Source organism: Panicum virgatum, chromosome 3K (genome assembly GCF_016808335.1).
Source record: "Panicum virgatum strain AP13 chromosome 3K, P.virgatum_v5, whole genome shotgun sequence".
Taxonomy (NCBI): domain Eukaryota; kingdom Viridiplantae; phylum Streptophyta; class Magnoliopsida; order Poales; family Poaceae; genus Panicum; species Panicum virgatum.
Genome location: NC_053138.1, coordinates 2,310,393 through 2,332,376, shown reverse-complemented (window position 1 = coordinate 2,332,376; position 21,984 = coordinate 2,310,393). Strand labels below are relative to the sequence as shown.

General features: G+C 55.7%; 2 protein-coding genes across 2 annotated transcripts; both read left to right on the top strand.

Annotated features, from left to right (window-relative positions):
* Positions 1 to 299: 299 nt before the first annotated feature.
* On the top strand, positions 300 to 6,797 carry LOC120696740 (protein FAF-like, chloroplastic). Its single transcript, XM_039979722.1, has 2 exons — positions 300 to 5,551; positions 5,655 to 6,797. Exon 2 carries the CDS (start codon positions 5,682 to 5,684, stop codon positions 6,492 to 6,494), a length of 813 nt encoding a protein of 270 aa, XP_039835656.1. The 5' UTR covers positions 300 to 5,551; positions 5,655 to 5,681; the 3' UTR covers positions 6,495 to 6,797.
* Positions 6,798 to 17,840: 11,043 nt separating this feature from the next.
* On the top strand, positions 17,841 to 21,355 carry LOC120696738 (signal recognition particle 54 kDa protein, chloroplastic-like). Its single transcript, XM_039979720.1, has 7 exons — positions 17,841 to 18,735; positions 18,966 to 19,103; positions 19,194 to 19,334; positions 19,810 to 19,885; positions 20,504 to 20,589; positions 20,742 to 20,819; positions 20,912 to 21,355. Exons 2-7 carry the CDS (start codon positions 19,062 to 19,064, stop codon positions 20,999 to 21,001), a joined length of 513 nt encoding a protein of 170 aa, XP_039835654.1. The 5' UTR covers positions 17,841 to 18,735; positions 18,966 to 19,061; the 3' UTR covers positions 21,002 to 21,355.
* The last annotated feature ends 629 nt before the right edge of the window (positions 21,356 to 21,984 follow it).

Below are 21,984 nucleotides of genomic sequence, written 5' to 3'. Positions count from 1 at the left end.
CTCCAGCGAGTGGGTCGGCCTGTGTAGCAAGCGGAGCCAGACCCAATCGCCCACCGCAAACTCTAGCTCGCAGTGGTGAACGTCGTAGTAGTGCTTGGCGTGCTGACGAGCCTGGAGAAGACGCTCGCGGACGTCGGCGAGGAAGGAGTCACGGTCGCGGAGAAGCGTGTTGGCCGCGTCCGTCTGGGCCGCGCCGGCGGTATGTGGTAGGAGCACCGGCGGGGGGCGCCCGTAGACCACCTCGAACGGTGTCGCTCGAAGCGCCGTGTGGTACGAGGTGTTGTAGCAGTACTCCGCCCACGCGAGCCAATTCACCCAGGCTTGCGGGCAGTCTCCCGTGGCGCACCGCAGGTATATGGCCAGCACCTTGTTGACGATCTCCGACTGACCGTCCGTCTGAGGATGAAATGCCGTGCTGAAGCGGAGCTGGACGCTGGCCATCTTGAACAGGTCACGCCACATGTGGCTCGTGAAGACTGGGTCCCGGTCGCTGACGATGGACGTCGGGAAGCCGTGAAGCCGAACGATGCCGTCGAAGAAGGCGCGGGCGACCGACGAAGCCGTGTACGGATGGCTCAAGGCGATGAAGTACGCATACTTCGAGAAGCGGTCCACCACGGTGATGATGACCGACTTCCCGCTGACCTTGGGCAGTCCCTCGACGAAGTCCATCGAGATATCCGCCCACACCTGGGAGGGAACCTCGAGGGGCTGGAGCACTGGCTGCTGCGTCGGCGTCTTGTTGCGCTGGCATGTCGGGCAGGCGCGGACAAACTCCTGCACCAGCCGCCTGTCGTGGGGGACGTAGAAGTCGGCGCACAGATGCTGTAGGGTCTTCTGGACGCCCTCATGGCCTGCTGAATGGACCAATGAGAGCACCCGCTGGCGAAGGTCATCCTGGGCAGGCACGAAGATGCGCTTGCCGTGGAGGATGAGCCTGGCGTCCCAGCGCCAAGGAGCCGTGAGGCCCTCACCCTGGTGCTGGGCGGCCTCGCTGTCGGTGGAGGTAGCCGCCCGAATGTCGTCGATGAGGCTGAAGGACGGCCCGGAGATGGCGTGGAGCGCCACTGCATCGTCGGAGTTGGACTCGCTGTCGCGGCGCGAGAGGGCGTCGGCCGCGGAGTTGAGGCGCCCCGGACGATACTCCATGGCGAAGTCGAAGCCGAACAGCTTGGTGAGCCACTGGTGCTGCGGGATCGTGGACAGCCGCTGGTCGAGGAGGTACTTCAAGCTGTAATGGTCGGTGCGGACTAGGAAGCGGCGCCCCCATAGGTAGGGCCGCCAGTGCCGCACAGCCTATACCAGGCCAATGAGCTCCCTCTCGTAGGCCGCCAGCTTGACGTGGCGGGCGGCGAACGGCCTGCTGAAGAAGGCTAGGGGTCCAGCCCCCTGGTGGAGTACGGCGCCAAACCCGGTGCTGGAGGCGTCGCAGTCGACCACGAACTGCCGCTCGAAGTCCGGCATCTGCAGAACCGGGCCGGTGGAGAGTGCCTGCTTCAGCGCCGCAAAAGCCTCAACTGCTACCGCAGTCCAGGCGGAGGCCTCCTTGTGTAGGAGGCGAGTCAGGGGGGCGGCTATGGCCCCGAAGTCCCGGATGAACCTCCGGTAGTACCCGGCGAGTCCCAGAAAGTCGCGAACGCCCCGGGCCGAGCGGGGCTCAAGCCAGGATGCCACAACCTCCACCTTGGCGCTGTCCATGGTGACGCCCCCGGCCGAGATGACGTGGCCGAGGTAGGCAACCGAGCTGGAGCCGAAGGAGCATTTGGAGCGCTTGAGGTGGAGGTCGTGGGCGCGGAGCGCGTCGAAGACGAGGCGGACGTGCTGTAGGTGCTCGGACCACAAAGAGCTGTAGATCAGGATATCATCAAAGAAAACAAGCACGAACCACCGAAGGAACGACTGCAGGACGTCGTTCATGAGCGCCTGGAACGTGGCCGGCACGTTGGAGAGTCCGAAAGGCATGACGAGGAACTCGAACTGCCCGTGGTGGGTGCGGAACGCCTTCTTCTCCACGTCGGCCAAGTGCATACGCACCTGGTGATAGCCGGAGCGCAAGTCCAGCTTGGTGAAGAACTTGGCGCCATGCAGCTCGTTGAGGAGCTCGTCGACTACCGGGATCGGGAACTTGTCCTTGGAGGTCTTGTCGTTCAGCGCGTGGTAGTTGATGCAGAAGCGCCAAGTGTTGTCCGTCTTCTTGACCAGCAGCACAGGCGCCGAGAACGGGGAGGTGCTGGGTCTAATGATGCCCTGAGATAGCATCATGGCACACTGGCGCCTGAGCTCGTCCTTCTGCAACTGGGGGTAGCGGTACGGGCGGACCGCCACTGGAGCCGTGCCCGGTTGGAGGTGGGTCCTGTGGTCGTAGGGGCGGGACGGAGGCAGCCTGCGCGGCTCAGCGAAGACGTCGTCGTACTGCTGGAGGAGGACGTCGAGGAGGGGGCGCTCGGGGTCGACGGCCACGGCCCGCAGGCTCAGCTCGAAGATGTCGTCGCGGGGGGATCCAACCCCCCGCCAGAAGACGCGGCGCCCGTGTCACATGAACGCCATGCAGAAGTCCTCGAAGTCCCACCGGATGGGACCCAAGGTCCGCAGGTAGTCGACGTCTAGGATGACGTCGAAGCCGCCCAGGTCAATGCCGAGGCAGCTGATGGTGAACTCCTCCTTGCCAATGTGCAAGGCGATGTTGCGGGCCACCACCCCGCAAGGCACGCGGTCGCCATTGGAGACCGTCACGTGCGTCTTGGTCGCCGATGTCGCCAGGCCCATGCGACGCATCAGGCCCATGTGGACAAAGTTGTGTGTCGAGCCGCTGTCGAGGAGGGCCGTGAGGCGGTGACCAAGGATGTAGACAGGTACTAGCATCGTGTCCTCAGTATGGATGCCGGCGATGGCATGCAAGGAGACCACCGCGGCCGCCGCGTCGTCCTCGTCGTCGGACGTGTAGTCGCTGACCTTCAGGAAGAAGAGGCGCTGCCACTAGTTCCCGCGGACGTAGGGCTTGTCACAGTTGTAGCAGAGGCCCTGACGACGGCGTTCCACCATCTCAGTAGGGAGAGCCGGTGGAACTGTCAAGGCGGTGGCAACGGAAGGGCCGGCGCCGGGGCTGCTGGTGCGGGCAGCGCTGGGGGGCCGTGTGTGGCGCAGCTGGTGGCGGCGGTGGCAGGCGCTGGGATAGGCGCCTAGCACGCTGGGACGGAGCGGTCGCCGTGGTAGCCGCGCGATGCTCGAAAGACCGGGCCAAGTGCTTGGCGGTCTGAAGATCCTGGGGTGTCCGGAGCTCTACGTCGACGCGGATGTGATCCGGGAGGCCACCCACAAATAGGTCGGCCTTCTAGCGTGGGGAGAGCTCCGGCGTGTGGCACACCAGGGCGTTGAAACGCTCCTAGTACTCCTAGACGGTGCCGTGCCAAGGGAGCCGTGCGAGCTCCGAGAGACGGTTGCTGCGGACGGCTGGACCGAAGCGCTGGTTGGCGAGTTCCTTGAAGCGCTCCCACGACGGCATGCCCTCGTCCTGCTCGAGGGCATAGTACCAGGTCTGCACCACCCCGGTCATGTGGTACGAAGCGAGCCAGACCCGACCCGAGGCCAATGTACGCTGTCCTCGGAAGAACTGCTCGCAATGGTGGAGCCAGTTCAGGGGATCGTCGGCGCCGTCGTAGGATGGGAAGTCGATCTTGCTGAAGCGGGGGACGCCTAGGCGCTCGTTGAAGCCGCCGGTCCCTGGCGCGGACGGCGCACCGAACGCGGGAATGTCGAATGTAGATGGGATCGGCGACGGCGAGTGGGGGAACGGGATGTTGGTGATGGGCAGGAAGGGCGCCGTCGTTGGGGGCGCCGTCGACGAGGAGCTCGCCAGCGTAGTCGACCCATAGCCCGGCATCCTATAGGGCATGGAGGCGCTAGGGTTTGGGGGCGCGGACCAGCGCGCCTCCGCGGCGGAGATGCGCTCCTCCAGGCCGCTGATCAGCTTGGTGATCATGACGGCGAGCTCTTCCATCGTGGTTGGCGGCGGCGATGGCGATGGGGGGCTCTTTCCGTCGCCTGGCATAGCTGATACAAGGTTGATAGGATCGTTGATCCTACAGCGACTGCGTAGGGCGTAGGGACGAGAGGAGGGAGGAGGAGGAGGCTTGCGCAGCTGCCGGCGAGTGTGCGCCATGGCTGCGGGCATGGGCGACGGTGGAGGCGGCGGCGTGCGCGAGAGGGAGAGGGAGTCGCGAGAGTTATGGGTGGCCCCGTGAGGCCAACTGAGATCCAATTCTCAGCCTATTTTTTCCAATCCAGAGTTCTCCTATTTAACTTACAAATATTGCGACTTATGGAAATAAACTTGACCCCTAAGGAAAATAGATCGTGGCCCTCCTAGCCATTTGCGCGCCGCCGCCGCCGCCGGTACGTGATCAGCGGCGCCGGTTGGGGCGCTTGCGCCTGAGGCGCCTGGGCCGGCTGGGCGTGGCCCATAACATATGGGGCCATGCAAACCAGCACTGATTTCTGTAACACCCATTAACTCGCGCTTACTGGAGTTTGCATTCCAGTGAACTGTCTGAACTGAGCTCTCAAGCACTTAATCCACGACCCTTTTCATTGCAGCGAGTTGCTTTATTCTATCTTCTCTCCAGTCCTTTTTCGTTTACAGGCTTACTGGATCTGCGGTAAGAAATTCCAGGTTTTACAAAGATGATACAGTATAAGCAGGCAACCGCAAAGATCACCAATTTCCAATTGCCATTTCATCAGACAACCAGGCAACCGCACTGATTTCTGTCCATCTTGAGATTACGTATTTTGTGCGTTCCAGGAAATTGCCAGTGCAAGATAACGCACCATGAGGAGAGATAACGCACCATGAGGAGAGGTCAATTCCTGTCCCAGAATACTGAACCAGTAAATCACTGGTGCCAGTACAAAGATGCCTCTTTGAGCTGTAAATATCGCACTGGAAATTTCGGTTCCCGAATCTATGTATCACTCAATCCAGGACTGATACGCTCGTCTTATCTGAATTTCCATCCCGGTGAATATAATCTGCGCAAGCCAGACACGTGCCACTGCATGATCACCATCATGGTTCATCAGGACAGGTCAAATCCAGTTTACGGAATCAGAATACTGAAGCGACCTTCCACTGAATCCCAAAGACACCTGATTACGTCACTACAAATTTACATTCTTAACGTACGTATCATGAATGCCAGGAGTGGTTGCTGTTCTCTGAAGTCTGGACACTCACCCTTGTGCTTGTTATACTGACGGTCATAGGAAAACGAAGGCTCTTTTGCACTGTATAAGTGACGGTTACATTCTCAAGTTGCAGTGGCAGCACCACTTGTGAAATGAAATATTCCAATTCCATAGCCACAGAAAGCCTTGCATCTTTCTCCACGCCTCCTTTTTCTATCAGTATATATATGCGTCTTCGTCTCTACCTTACAATTCAGAACAACACAAAAATTAGAGTCTAGCTGACAGTCACGCCCCTCAAACTGTTCTGCAATTCCTTCAGCGCTGACATCATCGTACCTCTGAACCGACCCCAGTTCTGTTACAGGTAAATTCCTGGTGGCACTCTCTCAACTGACATGGTTTCTGATTCCTGAACAGCACACACAGAGAAACTGAAACTTTTGTTCACTTCTCTTGCTTCTGTGCAGTGCATTTTCTCGAGAGATAAGCAGTCGATGGCTGCGCCCATGGCGTCGGACGGTGGTCTGAGGCGTCTGTTCGAGAAGCCGCTGCCGGAGAACCCGACTCTGCTGGAGGCGCTGTCGGCGTGGAACCGCAACATCCACCCCAACAAGCCCATCGACCCGGCGTCCCTCACCGAGCTCTTCGGCGAGCTCCACTTCCAGGAGAAGCAGCAGCCGGAGCGAGCCATCCTCATGTCGCAGCCACCGCCTGGCCCTCCTCCGCGCACGGCGTCGTGGCTCGATATTGCCGCCGAGGCCGAGATGAGCAACCTAAGCAAGGACGACTCGTCGCTGGACGGGCTCCTGAGGCCCAAGCCGGCGAGCACCGTGAAGAGGAGCGCGAGCTTCTGCATGAAGAAGAGCTCCGCGTCCCTGCTGCTGTGCACGGAGGGCCTCGGCTCCGAGAGCACCGTGGACGCCGACGACATGCTCAAGGACGGCGACGCCGAGGCCGCCGCGCTTAGTGAGCACAGCAACAGCAAGGAGACTGGCACGGATAGAAGCAGCCACGACGTGAAGGACGACACCGCCGGCGCCGTGGAAGAAGGAAAGGCGGAGAAACGGCCGCCGTCGTTCCCGCCGCCGATACGGTCGATCGGGCGCGGCGGCGGGAAGCCGCGCGTGTGCTTCCGATCGTTCCGGGAGGATGGGCGGTTCGTGCTGCTGGAGGTGGTGATCCCCGGGAAGGATCACCTGCAGGCGACGCGCGAGGGCGGCCGGCTCAGGCTGCAGTTTGCCAACGGCGCCGCCGCAGCAGCCATAGCGGCTGGCGGTGTGGGCGTCGGCGAGGAGCTTGTTGGATAATCCAGACTCGGTCGTGTGCATGGCCTAGCTAGAATAAAGGAGCTCATCGTTGGCCACGATGATAGCGTCGTTGGACAGAGCATCTGCATGAACACATGCAGTGGTGTTCCTTTCTATCCGTTGAGTCCTAGGGGTAGTGGAGGCGAGGAGCTAGTCTTCAGGTCGAGGGATGGCGCGATCAAAACGGAGGCGTGGGAATCGCAGCGTCGTGGCACAGTTTAGCCACTTGATTTCAGTTGTAATTTGGAGTATAAATCTGTTATCAATACATGAAAAACGTCTGTCAGTTGGGCACCAAAACTACCGTGTGTTTCTACTGCCATCTCGCGTGTGTGCGTGCGTTCTCTGAGTGTTCCAGGGTGTGTTCATCGTCTCCGGCGACGGGCGCCGGCGAGTTGAAGTCTACACGTGGCATCAGAGCCGGTTGCGACACCGGGGAGCCATGTCGTCGCTACCCAACCTCGGCGGGGCGTCAAGGACGCCGCCGGGCGGGAGCCGGCGACAGTCGCCGTCGCCACCGCGGCGCTGGCCGCGCCCGCGGTACCGCGACGGAACTGTGGTGGTGGAGCGTACGGTGGAGCGTCGCATCAAGGACATCGGGGGAGCCGGATGGCCAATGCTCACCAAGACCAACTACGGCACGTGGGCGGCGGTGATGCGGCTCATGCTTAAGGGCCGGCATCTCTGGGACGCCGTCGACCACGGCTACGTCGACGAGGACGACGACCTGATGGCACTTGAGGCCATCTGCAAGTCTGTCCCGCCAGAGCTCCAGGAGATCATGGCGAACAAGCCCAGTGCGAGGGCGGCCTGGGAGGACCTCAAGACGGCCAACCTTGGCGTCGAGAGGGTGTGCCGGGCCAAGGCAGACACGCTGCGCAGGGAGTTCGACTCCCTGGTGTTCAAGGATGGCGAGTCGATCGACGAATTCTCCGTGCGCATCAATGGGGTGGTGCAGCAGCGGAGGACTCTCGGCGACGAGGTCGACGAGGTGACGGTCGTCCGCAAGTTCCTTCAGGCGCGGCCGCCGCGGTACCATCAAATCACCATGTCGATCGAGACACTCCTCGACGTGGAGGATGTCCCGGTCGAGGAGCTGGTCGGTCGCCTCAAGGCCGAGGAGGAACGGCACGCTCTCACCGGCGGCGGCACCGGCCTCGCGCAGTTGAACCTGATGGAGGACGAGCTGGTGGCGCGGCTGTCCAAGCGGCTCAACATCGGCGCCGACAAGGGGCAGGCATCAGGGGTGGTGGAGGCCGCGGCAAGTCTGGATGCGGTGGAGGCCAGAAGAAGGGAGGCGCGCGAGGCGGTCGCGGCGACGGCGCGCGCAGCGGCAACGGCGACGGCGCACGCGGCAGCCACAACGACGACGGCGCACGCGGTGGGAACGGCGACGTCGGCCGTGACGAGTGCCGCTACTATGGGCTGAAAGGGCATTGGACCCGTGAGTGCCCAAAGCGAAACGTGATTTGCAGGCCCATGCAGCCCAAGTGGAAGAGGAGCAGGAGCACAGCTTGTTAGTCGCTGTTGTGTTGGCCCAGAAAGCCAATCCCTCTCCGTCTCCTCCCGTCACGCAGGCAGCGCCGCCGGCGGCCGTGCACCTCAATGAAGACAAACTCTACGTCCAGCTCGGGGAGAAGGGCGACGGTGACACCGCCCGTTGGATCCTCGATACGGGTGCGACGAACCATATGACGGGTGCCAGATCGGCTTTCGCGGAGCTCGACTCAGGGGTCCGCGGATCCGTTCGCTTTGGGGACAGATCCACCGTCGACATCGAGGGCCGCGGGACGGTGCTCTTCAGGTGCAAGACGGGGGAGCACCAGCGGCTCACCGGTGTGTACCACATCCCCAGGCTGACGGCGAACATCATCAGCCTGGGCCAGCTGGAGGAAGAAGGCTTCAAGATCCTGCTGGAGAATGGCGCACTGAAGATTTGGGATCCACGGCGACGGCTCGTTGCGGCGGTGCAGCGCGGGGCGAGCCGGCTCTACATCCTGAACCTCACCGTCGACAAGCCGGTGTGCCTGGCGGCGCACACCGAGGAGGCGTCGTGGCGCTGGCATGCCCGATTCGGACACCTTGGTTTCCAGGGGCTGCAGAAGCTGTCGAAGGGGGAGATGGTGCGCGGCCTTCCGAGGATCGAGCAAGTTGATCAAGTCTGCAACGGGTGCTTGGTGGGCAAGCAGCGTCGCTTCCCCTTCCCGGCGGCAAGCAAGTTCAGGGCGAGACGGCAACTGGAACTGGTCCACGCCGATCTGTGTGGGCCGATCACGCCGGAGACGCCCGGTGGCAAAAAGATGTTCCTGCTCGCCGTCGATGACATGAGCAGGTACATGTGGCTGGTGCTGCTGGCCACCAAGGACGAGGCGGCAACGGCGATCATCCGCCTGCAGGCGAGGGCTGAGGCAGAGGTCGGCCACAAGCTGGGAACGCTGCGTACTGACCGCGGCAGGGAGTTCACTGCGCGGGCGTTCGGGGAGTACTGCGCCGGTCAGGGGATCCAGCGAGACCTCACCGCACCGTACACGCCGCAGCAAAACGGCGTGGTGGAACGCCGCAACCAAACCGTGCTGGGGATGGCACTGTGCATGCTCAAGGCGATGGGCGTCCCTGGCCGCTTCTGGGGTGAAGCTGTGACGACGACCGTCTTCGTCCTCAACCACGCGCCGACAAGAAGTTTGGAGGATAAGACTCCGTATGAAGCCTGGTATGGTTCCAAGCCTGCCGTACACTTTCTTGGTACCTTTGGCTGTGTTGCACATGTCAAGAACACGGGAGGCCATCAGCGGAAGCTGGACGACAGGAGCACGCCGATGGTGTTCATTGGGTATGAGCCGGGCACAAAAGCCTACCGGCTCTACAACCCAGTCACTGATCGGGTGCACGTGTCTCAGGACGTGGTGTTCGAGGAAGGGCGCGCGTGGAACTGGAATCAGGGCGGCGCCAAGACGAACATCGACAGCGTCGGCGGCGACCCGTTCATCGTCGAGTACGTCTACGTGCCGGGCGCTGCAGGTGTGGGCGGGGCACCACCGAGCATCGAGTCAACGCCACGCTCGACATTGGCTGCACAGAGCGTGGGCCGGAGTACGACGTCGAGCGCGCCGGGAGGTGCTGGCCGCGGCGCGACACCGAGCGCGCCGGTCGGCTTAATCCGGAGCGCGACGCCGAGCACGCCGGGTGGAGCCAACATGTCTGGTGGGGATGCCTCGCCACTGCAGCAGCTAGGAGGGGTGGAGTTCGTGTCTCCACCAAGCCAAGGGCTCGACCTCGACGCCGACAACGATGTTGGTGATCCCCTGCGTTTCAGGCTGCTCGACAACATTTATGCCAGAGGGGCAGCACCTCTGGAGGATGCAGGGGGAGGAACAGCTAAAGAGGAGCTATTGTTGGCCGCTGGTGATGGGGAGCCGGCCACGTTTGAGGAAGCTAAAGGGGAACAGTGCTGGCTCAAGGCCATGGAGGAGGAGATGGCGTCCATTGAGCAGAATAGTACATGGAAGCTAGCGAAGCTGCCCCTGGGTCACAAGGCAATTGGCTTGAAGTGGGTTTTCAAGGTCAAGCGCGATGAGCAGGGCACCATTGTCAAGCACAAAGCTCGGCTCGTCGCCAAGGGGTACGTGTAGCAGCAAGGCGTGGATTTCGGTGAGGTGTTCGCCCCTGTCGCAAGGATGGAATCAGTTCGGATGCTGCTTGTTGTTGCTGCGCAGGAGGGTTGGCTTGTGCATCACATGGATGTCAAGTCAGCGTTCCTCAATGGCGAGCTCGATGAGGAGGTGTATGTCCAGCAGCCGCCGGGGTTCATTGCTGCCAGACATGAGGAGAAAGTGCTGAAGCTGAACAAGGCACTGTACGGGCTGCGTCAAGCCCCTCGTGCCTGGAATGTGAAGCTTGACAAGAGTCTCCGTGATCTCGGATTCACCCGATGTGACAGTGAGTATGGCATGTACACAAAGGGGATGGAGGCTTCACGTGTGGTAGTTGGAGTCTATGTAGATGACCTTATCATCACGGGTGCAGGCTCAGTAATTGTTGAAGGGTTCAAGGAGGAGATGCGGAATGTGTTCTGTATGAGTGATCTGGGACTCCTCTCTTTCTATCTTGGGATTGAGGTGAAGCAGGGTAGAAGGACTATCACTCTTGGGCAAGCAGCATATGCAAGGAAGCTGCTTGAGAAGGCTGGAATGCAAAGCTGCAACCTCTGTCATACGCCAATGGAGGCTCGGCTCCAACTGTCCAACAGGGGCACAACAGCAGAAGTTGATGCAACAATGTATCGCAGCTTGGTGGGCAGTCTGCGGTACTTGGTTCACACCCAGCCAGATATCTCTTTTGCTGTTGGGTATGTCAGCAGATTCATGGAGAAGCCTTGGCCGGAGCATTTTGCAGCAGTTAAGCATTTGCTGAGATATATTGCAGGGACAGTAGATTATGGGATTGTCTACCCCAAATGTTCAGATAGCTGCAACAGGTTAGTGGGCTACAGTGATAGTGATTTGGGGGGAGATGTTGATGATAGAAAGAGCACTACTGGGGTGATCTTCTTCATGGGTGAGATGCCGATCTCCTAGCAGTCCCACAAGCAGAAGGCGGTGGCTCTTTCATCATGTGAAGCTGAATACATGGCTGGTGCAGTGGGTGCATGTCAGGCTGTGTGGCTTGCCAAGCTGCTGAGCGACATTGTAGGTGTCAAGGTTCAGCCGCCTGTCCTGAAGATGGATAATCAATCAGCAATCGCCCTAAGCAAGAATCTCGTCCTACATGACAGAAGTAAGCACATTGATACAAAATTCCATTATATTCGTAAGTCTGTGGAGGAAGGGAGGATATGCCTGGACTATGTGAGCACTCAAGAGTAGCTTGCTGATGTCCTGACGAAGTCATTGGGCGGGCGAGGTTCTGTGAACTTCGCGACAAGATTGGCGTCGTCAAGCTGAAGTGAGCCGAGTATGGATTAGGGGGAGATTGTTGGATAATCCAGACTCGGTGGTGTGCATGGCCTAGCTAGAATAAAGGAGCTCATCGTTGGCCACGATGAGAGCGTTGTTGTACAGAGCATCTGCATGAACACATGCAGTGGTGTTCCTTTCTTTCCGTTGAGTCCTAGGGGTAGTGGAGGCGAGGAGCTAGTCTTCATGTCGTGGGATGGCGCGATCAAAACGGAGGCGTGGGAATCGCAGCGTCGTGGCACAGTTTAGCCACTTGATTTCAGTTGTAATTTGAAGTATAAATCTGTTATCAATACATGAAAAACGCCTGTCAGTTGGGCACCAAAACTACCGTGTGTTTCTACTGCCATCTCGCGTGTGTGCGTGCGTTCTCTGAGTGTTCCAGGGTGTGTTCATCGTCTCCGGCGACGGCGCCGGCGAGTTGAAGTCTATAGAGCTGCACGGAGAAGACGGCACCAATTAAGCATCCATGCCATAGGAATAGGATAGATTAATAGTCATATATAATGCAATGATGTGGTTAATTATTGTCGATCAAAGGCTGGAGTAGGAAATTAGATCAGGTGATGGTATAGTTAATCATGAAAATCATCAGCCACCTAAAGTTTCTTGAAAAATAATGAATAATATATGTTCGTTCTATGCAGCCAGAGATTCAGACTCCACAGCACAACACGAACACAACGTCTTGATCCTCGAGACCTTCAGTTATCTGTACGTCACAGACTGATCGATCACAGTCGAGCATCTTTGTGCTGCATCTTCACGCACACATCTGAGTGCAGTCCCAGCACTACGAATTTGAAATTATGCAATGTTGGTGGTGGCCATACAAGCAAGGCCACCTTTATTTTTTTTTGAGAGGAACAAGCAAGCAAGACCACTTGATCAGGGAATTTAATTCATCGACACATTTTTTTTTTGAGCATTCATCGATACAATTGACGAAAAAAGATGATGCAGTGTAGCACCAGGCCAAGCCCATTAAGGAAATCGCCTTAACCAGGCACTCGGCCCACTTACGAACTCCCGTGACCTACCAGGGCCCATGCCACCAATCCTCATGGAGCAGGAATAAAAAACGCGCGTTTTGCACAATTTGGCGGGAAAAGAAAGCGCCTGCCTGCCCGCCTTCCTCGCATCCCAATCCGATCGCGCACGCATCCCCCGACCCGGCGTCGGTTCTCCCCCCATGGAGCAGGAGCCGGCGCGCACTTCACCAGCGATGAAGAGGGCAAGGCCCTCTCCTCCGCAAGCCCACCACGCTGCCGACGCGGAGGACCGGCTCAGCGCGCTGGACGACGCCACCCTCCACGCCATCCTCGCCCGCGTGCCGCTCCGCGACGCCGCGGCCACGACCGCGCTCTCCCGCCGCTGGCCCCGCGTCTTCGCCACTCTCCCGCGCCTCCTCCTCCGCGCCGCCACTTTCAACCGCCGCGACTTCCCCGACGAGGGAAATGAGGACTACTGCGAGGACACCATGCCCTGGATGGGCGCCCTCCGCCGCGTGCTCGACGCCCGCGCCGCGCCGGTCGCCGCCTTCGAGATCGATTTCAAGTACATGGGCCTGTACGACGACTGGTTCTTCGGCGTCTTCCGCGAGCTCTGCGGGAGCGGCGGCCTCCTGGAGCTCAGCCTCACCAACGCCAGTACACCGAGTGCTACGACCTGCCCTCCCCTGTGTACTCCTGCAAGACGCTCACCTCGCTATATCTCTTCAACTGGCGGCTCCGGGTGCCCGGCAGAATCACCGGCCTGCGCGCTCTGCGGTCTCTCCGGCTTCACGGTGTGACCGCGACGGATGACGACCTTCGTCGCTTCATCTCGCGGTGCAGCGCCATGGAGCATTTGGAGATCTTTAACATCCACAAGGCACGGAACATCGTCATACGCGCGCCATGCCTTGAAACGCTGCTGATATACTCGTACCGCCCGCTCTGCGTCTCGGTGAAAAAGGCGCCGCGGCTGGACAAGGTGAGGCTAAGTATCAGAACCGTCCAATTTGATATTATTTTAAACAAATCGCCGGTCATTATCATTCATATGAGAGTTAATACGTGCTTGTCGGAGAGCGTGCCACGTGTTATCCCACATTTAGAGACACGAATAACCGACACGTCGTTCATCCAAAATAATATAAAATCCGGTAGTCCCGGTATGTGCTCCAACATACGCCCAGAATCAGCATATGCACATACCGTTTACAATCGAATGCATCGCCAATAATTTACAAAGAGCAGTTTTACAAAAACAGAGTTCGAAACTTAATATTACAAGTTCAATATAGGTGGGTTTGAAGCTTCACTTACAAGCCTTGGGCTCACGAAAGTCATATTAAATAGAAACTTAAAGTTTATTGTATTTACATGCTCTCACGGAGCTCGATTACGATAAAGACTTACTAAAGTAATGATGCCTTACTCAAGGACATCATTACAGCCACCACGACCTACTCTTCCCCCGCGTTTGGATCAGCGGGGTAGAAGTGGCCGAACACCACTTCCGGCTCACCTGCAACTAGGTTTAGAAAGCAATCTGAGTACAAAAGGTACTCGCAAGACTTACGCGAATACATATACAAGGATCATGCAATGGCTCAAGTAAAAACTTTAAGGTTAAGTAATTATTGTAGAAGCATTAGCTCTGTACACTATCACCTATCAGAATTAATTAATATTGTCTAAACCCCTAAACAATTTTAGTTGATTAAGAGAGTAATATAATCTATAACTGATCATAGCTGTAACATGAACCATTCACATCATAATCGAAATTCTACGAGGAGTTCATGGGATAAGGAGCTTGCTCATAACCGAGAGCGCGGCAATTCGAATTAATTATAACCTTGCAAGGGTGTACTACTTTACCCACACGACGCGGGGACCATGCGACTCACCCAACCGATCACGCTGGGCAAGGGGGTACTCACGTTAACCGTTCCCAATAAGGCTCGATCATTGAATCTCACACCTAGTTTACGAGTAGAGACTTAGTTCCACCAGGGACATCTCTAAACTTTCCTATACATAGGTCCACCTGGGGACACACTAAGCCTCTCTGCATAGCCCGTAGCCACGTATCTAGGACTGCACATCAATGATCATGTCAAAGAAGGTAATTGGCTTATCCGTACCATTATATTGGATATGTGGTAGCACGGAAAGGTGCTCAAAACCGACGTCATCCACGGACGGTTCTTAAACGATTCAAGCGGACTATGCCCATGTGACTCCATTCTCTAGGCCATACCATTCCGCTCGAATCTCGATACTACCAAACTCTTAACAACCCAACCGAACCAGTGCGATCAAGGGTAATCGGTAAATGTGATCCTCCAAACCATTCCTGTCTAGCGAGCAATGTAAGTATTCTAAGCAGGGCTAAGCATCTAGTCAAATTAAGTAATTAACTAACTAACTAGTGCCAAGAACAAGGGTAACAAATCAAGGAAGGACTATGCATCAAGATAGGTACAACAATGCAATACATACATACTATACATATATAGCCCAACAATACCCAGGTGGAATAGCTAAACTAAATCAGATTAGACAAGTGCAAGGAATATGCTTAGCTACTTGCCTTGGATAACTTCGGGCTCGACCACGAACGGGATTCCGGGTTCAGGCTCCACGGACTCGGTGGGCTCCACGGGTTCGACCTCCGACGGTTCGGTCACTATAATGCATGAATGCGATGCAAGAATTAAGAAATGAACTTATATAGCAAGCATAAATCACCACTGAAAACTACACCTCACAAGGAGTCTAACAAAATTTAGTTTGAAATTTTTAGAGCAATACTCAAATAACTAAGCATTAAACTCACTTTTGCAAAATAAAAATATAGATAAATCTATAGTAAAGTAACATGCAAAACAATATTTTTTCTGAGTAGATCTAAACTAGAGGAATCTAACAAAACAAGTTTCATAATTTTTAGAGCTATACACAAATTTCTACGCATTTTGCAAGATTGCGGACAAATAAACCTAAGAAAACCCTAGCAAAATTGCTAGGTGCACCCGGATCCGGCCACACCCGCCAGGCCAGAGGCCGACAGGTGGGCCCCACGGGCAGGCGCCCCACCCAGGCCGGGTCAAGGCAAGGCCAGAGACCTTGACCGCGGCACGCGTGACGCGTCGCGCGCGCGCGCACGCCGTGCTCGACGGCGGCGGCGGCGCAAGGCGGCGCCGGCGAAGCGGAGCCGGAGCGGGGCAAGGGGCAGGAGCATGGCGTGTTCTAGGGCGAGGCATAGCTCACCCCGCAAGCGGACGACGAGGAAAAGCGACGGGGAGGCGGCGCGACGGCAGCGGGCGGCGGCGGACGGCGAGCTCCGCCGGGGAGGCCGGGGAGGGAGCCGGGTGAGGAGGGGAATGGGTCGAGGACGACGAGGGGGTGCTCCCCATGCGAGGAATCGACGAGAAGCTCACCGGAACGGGCGAATCGATGGCGGCCGACGGAGCTCCTCGCGGCGGCGTCAATGGCGGCCGGGCGGCGCGGGCTCGATTCCGGCCAGGAGAACGTGGGAGCGAGCTCGAGGAGGCTGGAGGAGGTGGAGGGCGAGGTTAGGGGGCCGTGGGCGCGCGGAATCAAGGAACGGCGGCCGGAGTTGGTCGGCGCGGCGATGGGGGCGAGCTCTGCTCGAGCTCCAGGAGGAGGAAGATGGGGAGGAGAAGGAGAACACGGCAGCGGGGAAGGATAAGGCCGGCGACGGCAGCTGCAAATAAGGACGCGCGCACGCGGAACGAAGATCGCCGACGCGTGTTTCAAGGATGGACGCCAGCGAAGATCGCCGACGGCTGCCCCGACGGTCCCGCCAGGCTTTGCTCCGCAGAGCCCGACCACCCCAGCCCGTGCTTCACCTGCACCGGGCTCGGACCCTGCCTCTTGCCAGGCAGCGCGTCCTCTCCCGACGGTGCAGCCCTACGACCGTGTCTACATGCGACGTACCTAGGCTGCGCCGCCTCCCCCTCCGATCACCGGCACACCTCCTCTGCCGAAGGGAGCCGTGCCAGTGGTCCCCGTCATCAACGAGCATCGCATGGTCACCCGTGCGAAGCTCGGCTTCAGGCAGCCTGCTCTCTTCACCGCGGCGCCACTGTCCCCGGTCCCGAAGACCTTCCATAGCGCCCTCGCCGACCCCAATTGGCGGGCGGCTATGGAAGAAGAGCATGCTGCCCTCCTGAGGAATCACACCTGGGATCTGGTTCCTCGCCCGCCACGTGACAATGTGGTCACCGGGAAGTGGATCTTCAAGCACAAGCTCAGGGCTGATGGTTCTCTGGAACGGTACAAGGCTCGCTGGGTCCTACGCGGGTTCACTCAGCGACCAGGTGTGGACTTTGATGAGACATTCAGCCCTGTGGTGAAGCCTGCGACAGTTCGCACCGTCCTCTCCCTGGCGCTCTCTCGACAGTGGCCCATCCACCAGCTCGATGTGAAGAACGCCTTCCTCCATGGCACGCTCTCGGAGACAGTCTACTGTGCTCAGCCAGCTGGTTTCGAGGACCCATCTCACCCTGATTTTGTCTGTCGGCTCAACAGATCTCTTTATGGGTTGAAGCAGGCTCCTCGTGCATGGTACAATCGCTTCGCAGCATACCTGATCAGTCTGGGTTTTGTCGAGGCCAAGTCAGACACCTCCCTGTTTGTCTACCGCCACGGCACCGATACCATCTACTTTCTACTGTATATTGATGACATCGTTCTCACAGCTTCCTCGTCAGCTATTCTTCAGCGCACCATTCAGGCTTTGCAGCAGGAGTTCAGCATGACCGATCTGGGTGAGCTTCACCACTTCTTGGGGATGCACATCCAACGCTGTGGTTCGGGCCTTCTTCTTTCTCAGCAGCAGTATATGGTTGACATTCTGGATCGTGCTGGTATGGCTGAGTGCAAGTCGTGCTCTACTCTTGTGGACACCAACCGCAAGTTGGCGGCTGATGGTCCACCGGTTCAGGACGCCTCTGAGTTCTGGAGTCTTGCAGGTGCTTTGCAGTACCTCACCTTCACCAGGCCGGATATCGCTTACGCTGTTCAGCAGGTTTGCTTGCATATGCACGATCCGCGCGAGCCTCACCTTGCTGCATTGAAGCGTATCCTGCGCTACATCAGAGGGACTCTTCACCTGGGGCTTCTCCTTCGACCGTCTTCATAGAGCGAGTTGACTGTGTACTTCGATGCCGACTGGGCAGGCTGTCCGGATACTCGCAAATCCACATCGGGTTTTGCGGTTTTTCTCGGGGACAACCTGGTTTCCTGGTCGTCGAAGCGGCAGAATACAGTCTCCGGGTCTAGTGCTGAAGCTGAGTATCGCGCAGTGGCTAATGGTGTTGCAGAAGCCACTTGGCTGCTTCAACTTCTCATTGAGCTTCATGCACCTCCTCGCGCGCTTCGTTGGTCTACTGCGACAACATCAGCGCCGTCTACATGTCCTCCAACCCGATTCAGCATCAACGCACCAAGCACATTGAGATCGATCTTCACTTCGTGCGGGAGCGTGTTGCTGTTGATGATGTCCGCGTCATGCATGTTCCGACATCGTCTTAGTACGCCGACATCTTCACCAAGGGACTTCCGTCATCGGTGTTCTCGGAGTTCAGGTCCAGTCTGAACGTTCGTGCTATCGACGGTCAGACTGCGGGGGCATGTTAGAGAGTTGTATAGGCTGGCCCATGGGCCTTTGGTTGTGCCGGCCATATTGGCCTTTAGGGTTGGGGCGCTCGCACTGTCCAGGTACGCCCCCCTAGGATTAGATCTAGTGATTAGGATAAGCAAGGATCCCCTGATAGGATATTTCCATATATCTAGGCATCCTTGCCTATATGTACTTGTACTCGTGCTTTGCACCCTAATCAATCCAATCCTATTTAGCCATACCTTCCTTCAATAACAATCTTGATCTACATGACAAACAAATTCCACAAAATTAGAGATAATATACCAAATATAAGTCATGTACCGTGATTGGCAGGTACACCTAATGTTTCCATCTATAAGTCGGCCCCAGCCCCACAGTGATGTCTATAAATATGAGACATAACCCTAATCAGTTAATCTCGTGATTAACTTAAACACCAATCAATTAGAGCACTGCGAGGGGCTGGAAGCACGACTTCCTCGTCTACTTCGTGGCAGGCATCAACAGAAGTTGCTGCTCATCATCGACATCAAAGAACTTCATCAACACAGAGATCTAAATCTCTCTAGTTGGTGAAGGTCAAGTCTGCTTCATCTACATCAACAAATCTACAAGAACTGAGGCGTCCATGATGACTTCAGGCTCTGGTTAGTCCTTAAGTAATTAATTTCCGCATTAAGTTTGATTAGTGATTATGACTAGACTAAGCTAAGATCCTATTTATGGATAATAAAATCTAACAGCCTATGGTCTACACAAAGAAAAAGATACGATGATCCATTATTATACATGAAAGGGTCAAATCATAAAGCTTACATTCATCAGCTGTTTCTTGCTTCCTTCCTTTCTAGTGTATGAACAACCTACAAATTTGCAGGTGTCAGGAAACCCCATCAAATTTGTAGGGCAAGGAGAATGCATTGAAGATCTTGAGCCTTTCTATCCAGATCGTATGGCATAGCGTATCCTGGGAATGGGAGATGTACTCTCATTTGTTGAAAAAGCACAAGAAGTGGTAAGTGCCCCCTGTGAAATGATCCTTTTCTCTTGCCTTCATTAGACTATGTTTTTGATATTATATTGCGTAACCTGTTTGTACAAATAGATGCGCCAAGATGCAGAGGAATTACAGAAGAAGATCTTGAGTGCAAAATTTAACTTCAATGACTTTCTGAAGCACACACAAATGATTGCAAAAATGGGTTCATTCAGTCGTTTAATTTGCATGATTCCAGGCATGAACAAGGTGCAATTATGAACTTATGGAGCCCGTTTATTAGCATATTGTTAGACCCCAACCTCCTCAAGGCGTAGCTGTGGTGGACTGGAGGCCGAGGCGAGGGCTCCCGGCGGCGGCGCGGCTGCGACGCCGTCGTGGCCGGCGTCGAGCGGAGGAGCAGAGCAAGAGCGAGGAGCGTACGCAGGGGAGAAGCCAGAAGATCTATTGATCTCCAACTTAACTGTCTTACACGATGTCTTAGCATACATATACGACTTGCCTAACAACTACCTGATACACACGATCTAAAATGTAACTGGCGAGGAGCGTGCGTCTGGGCGCCAAGTTGTTCTCGTCTCCTTCAGCCACGCTCCTTTCTCCTTCTCTTGTAGCCTTGGCCGGTCATAACACATATATTGTAATTGCATCTTGACAAATGAACAAGGTACATATATTCCAAGATTTACTTTTTAAGAAGCAGCTCTTACCTCATTTTGAATAGGTTGCCCTGGCACAAATTCGTGAAGCTGAGAAGAATCTCAAGTTTATGGAATCAATGATCAATGTGATGACTCCTGGTTTGTTCTCTAATCATAACACACATCATAAATATATCTTTTTGCATGCACCTTCTGAAATTCTCCTACTATGCTTTCTATAACTTTCTTATTTTCTAAATTACTGTTCTAAGCTGTGCAATGAGAAAAATGGGGCATGTACCTGAAAATTATTTCGTATTGATTGCCACATTTTGAATAGGCCGCCCATGCTTGGTTAAGTGTGTGGTAATGTGATATCTGTATTCGATAAAAAAAAGTGTGAATATCTAGTTCAGTTTGCACATGCAATCAGCTATTTGGTTAGTGTTCTCACATCCACAAGGCAGGCATTAGGTTGCCTAAATTTGAGATTGCTCTGTTTTTACATAAATATCTGATTGTTCTTAAAATTTTCAGCACATTTTTGACAAATTTCTTTTATTAGTCTGAACACTCAAAAATTGCATTGCTCAAGCACAGCAATTACTGCACACATGGCACACCTTCACATGTAATTTCGTAAGGCAAAAATTCAAGCTCACTAATTAAATAGTCTCAGTCAATAGTCAATCATAATGGTTTAGAGCATGATGATGATGAACCCCTTGTCCCGAATAGATACTAGTGGCCCAGTTACATGTTCATTTACTTGTGCAGAGGAAAGGGAAAGACCAGAATTACTTGCTGAATCACGTGAGAGAAGGAGAAGAGTGGCCAAGGATTCTAGAAAGACTGAACAGCAGGTTCAGTTCTTATCATATAATCATTTTCTCCTGTATGTTCCTGTATGAACCAAACTGACCACGGGTGGATATAATTAACTGTTCCTTCCCTACAAGGTGAGCCAATTGGTTGTCACTTGTAACAACTCTTCCAAATGTGTGCCCGAATGCAGAAAATGATGGGTGCCATGCAAGGAAAAGACTCTCCCAACATGGACGAACTCATGGAGTCAATTAAGGCTGAGGAGCAGGTAAAAGGCACCTCTGGTGCAGACCCTAATAGTTACTTGGGGGCATACATCTGTTTGTTGAGTCAAAAAGCTTTTGCAACTATGTCATTCAGGGTGCTGCCGATACTGGAAGGCGCAGGAGGAAGTATGGCAACCTGAGGCAGCGGCAACTGGATGTGATGCGTAGTTTCCGCCGACGTTGAGATGTTAATTGGCGACTCTGACTGGCAGTGTCTGCCGTATTCCTACCTGCTTAACTGCATGAACGATTGCATCTCAGGGATTTGGCTCGGAGTCAGAACTCGGAAATGGGGATGAAGTGCTTTCGGGTGCTCTGCAGTTAGAATTGCATCTGGATACATTTACTCTGCCTAGCGGCTGTGTGCGGCTGACTGCCATATCAGCTACAATACCTTTTGCCATGGTAGTTGTTCTAGTTATTTTATGGTGATTCCTCACTGAGACATTTTCATTGTGCTCTCATTTTGCCACACTTGATTTGGAGTAGCTTATGCCCTTTCTCTTGAAAAAAAAAGGATAAACACATTATTGTTCAACTCATTGCTCAACATTATTTTTCGGGAAAATTTTGCCACACTTGATTTGGAGTAGCTTATGCCCTTTCTCTTGAAAAAAAAAAGGATAAACACATTATTGTTCAACTCATTGCTCAACATTATTTTTCGGGAAAATTTGGCGACGGACACTCCTCAAACGTGGCTTTGGCCACCGGCCACTGAAAAAAATTGGCTTTGCTGGAGGACACTGAAATTCCGTGGTTATTTGCCACGCCACACTAACACAGGACGGTATTTTTGCCTCCGTTAACTACAGTAATAAAGGGCCCACCTGTCATCCACTCCCTCCCCATCCTTATCTTCTTGCTCGAGCGGCAGCGGCGGCCAGTGCCGCACCTCGCCTCCTTCGCTCGGCTCCGCGCACGAGCTCGCCGAGCTGCTGCCGCCGGGCCTCCGCCGCCCAGCTCCGCGCCCGAGCCAACGGGCGAGCGCACCGCAGGCCTCCGCCGCCGGGCTCCGCCCCTGAGCCACTGTCGCGGGGCCTCCGCCGCCCGAGCTCGCCGAGCTGCTGCCGCCGGGCCTCCGCCGCCCACATGTCGCTGAGACGCTGCCGCCGGGACTCCGCTTCCCAGCTCCGCGCCACGCCGCCGCTGGGTGCGGGCACCACC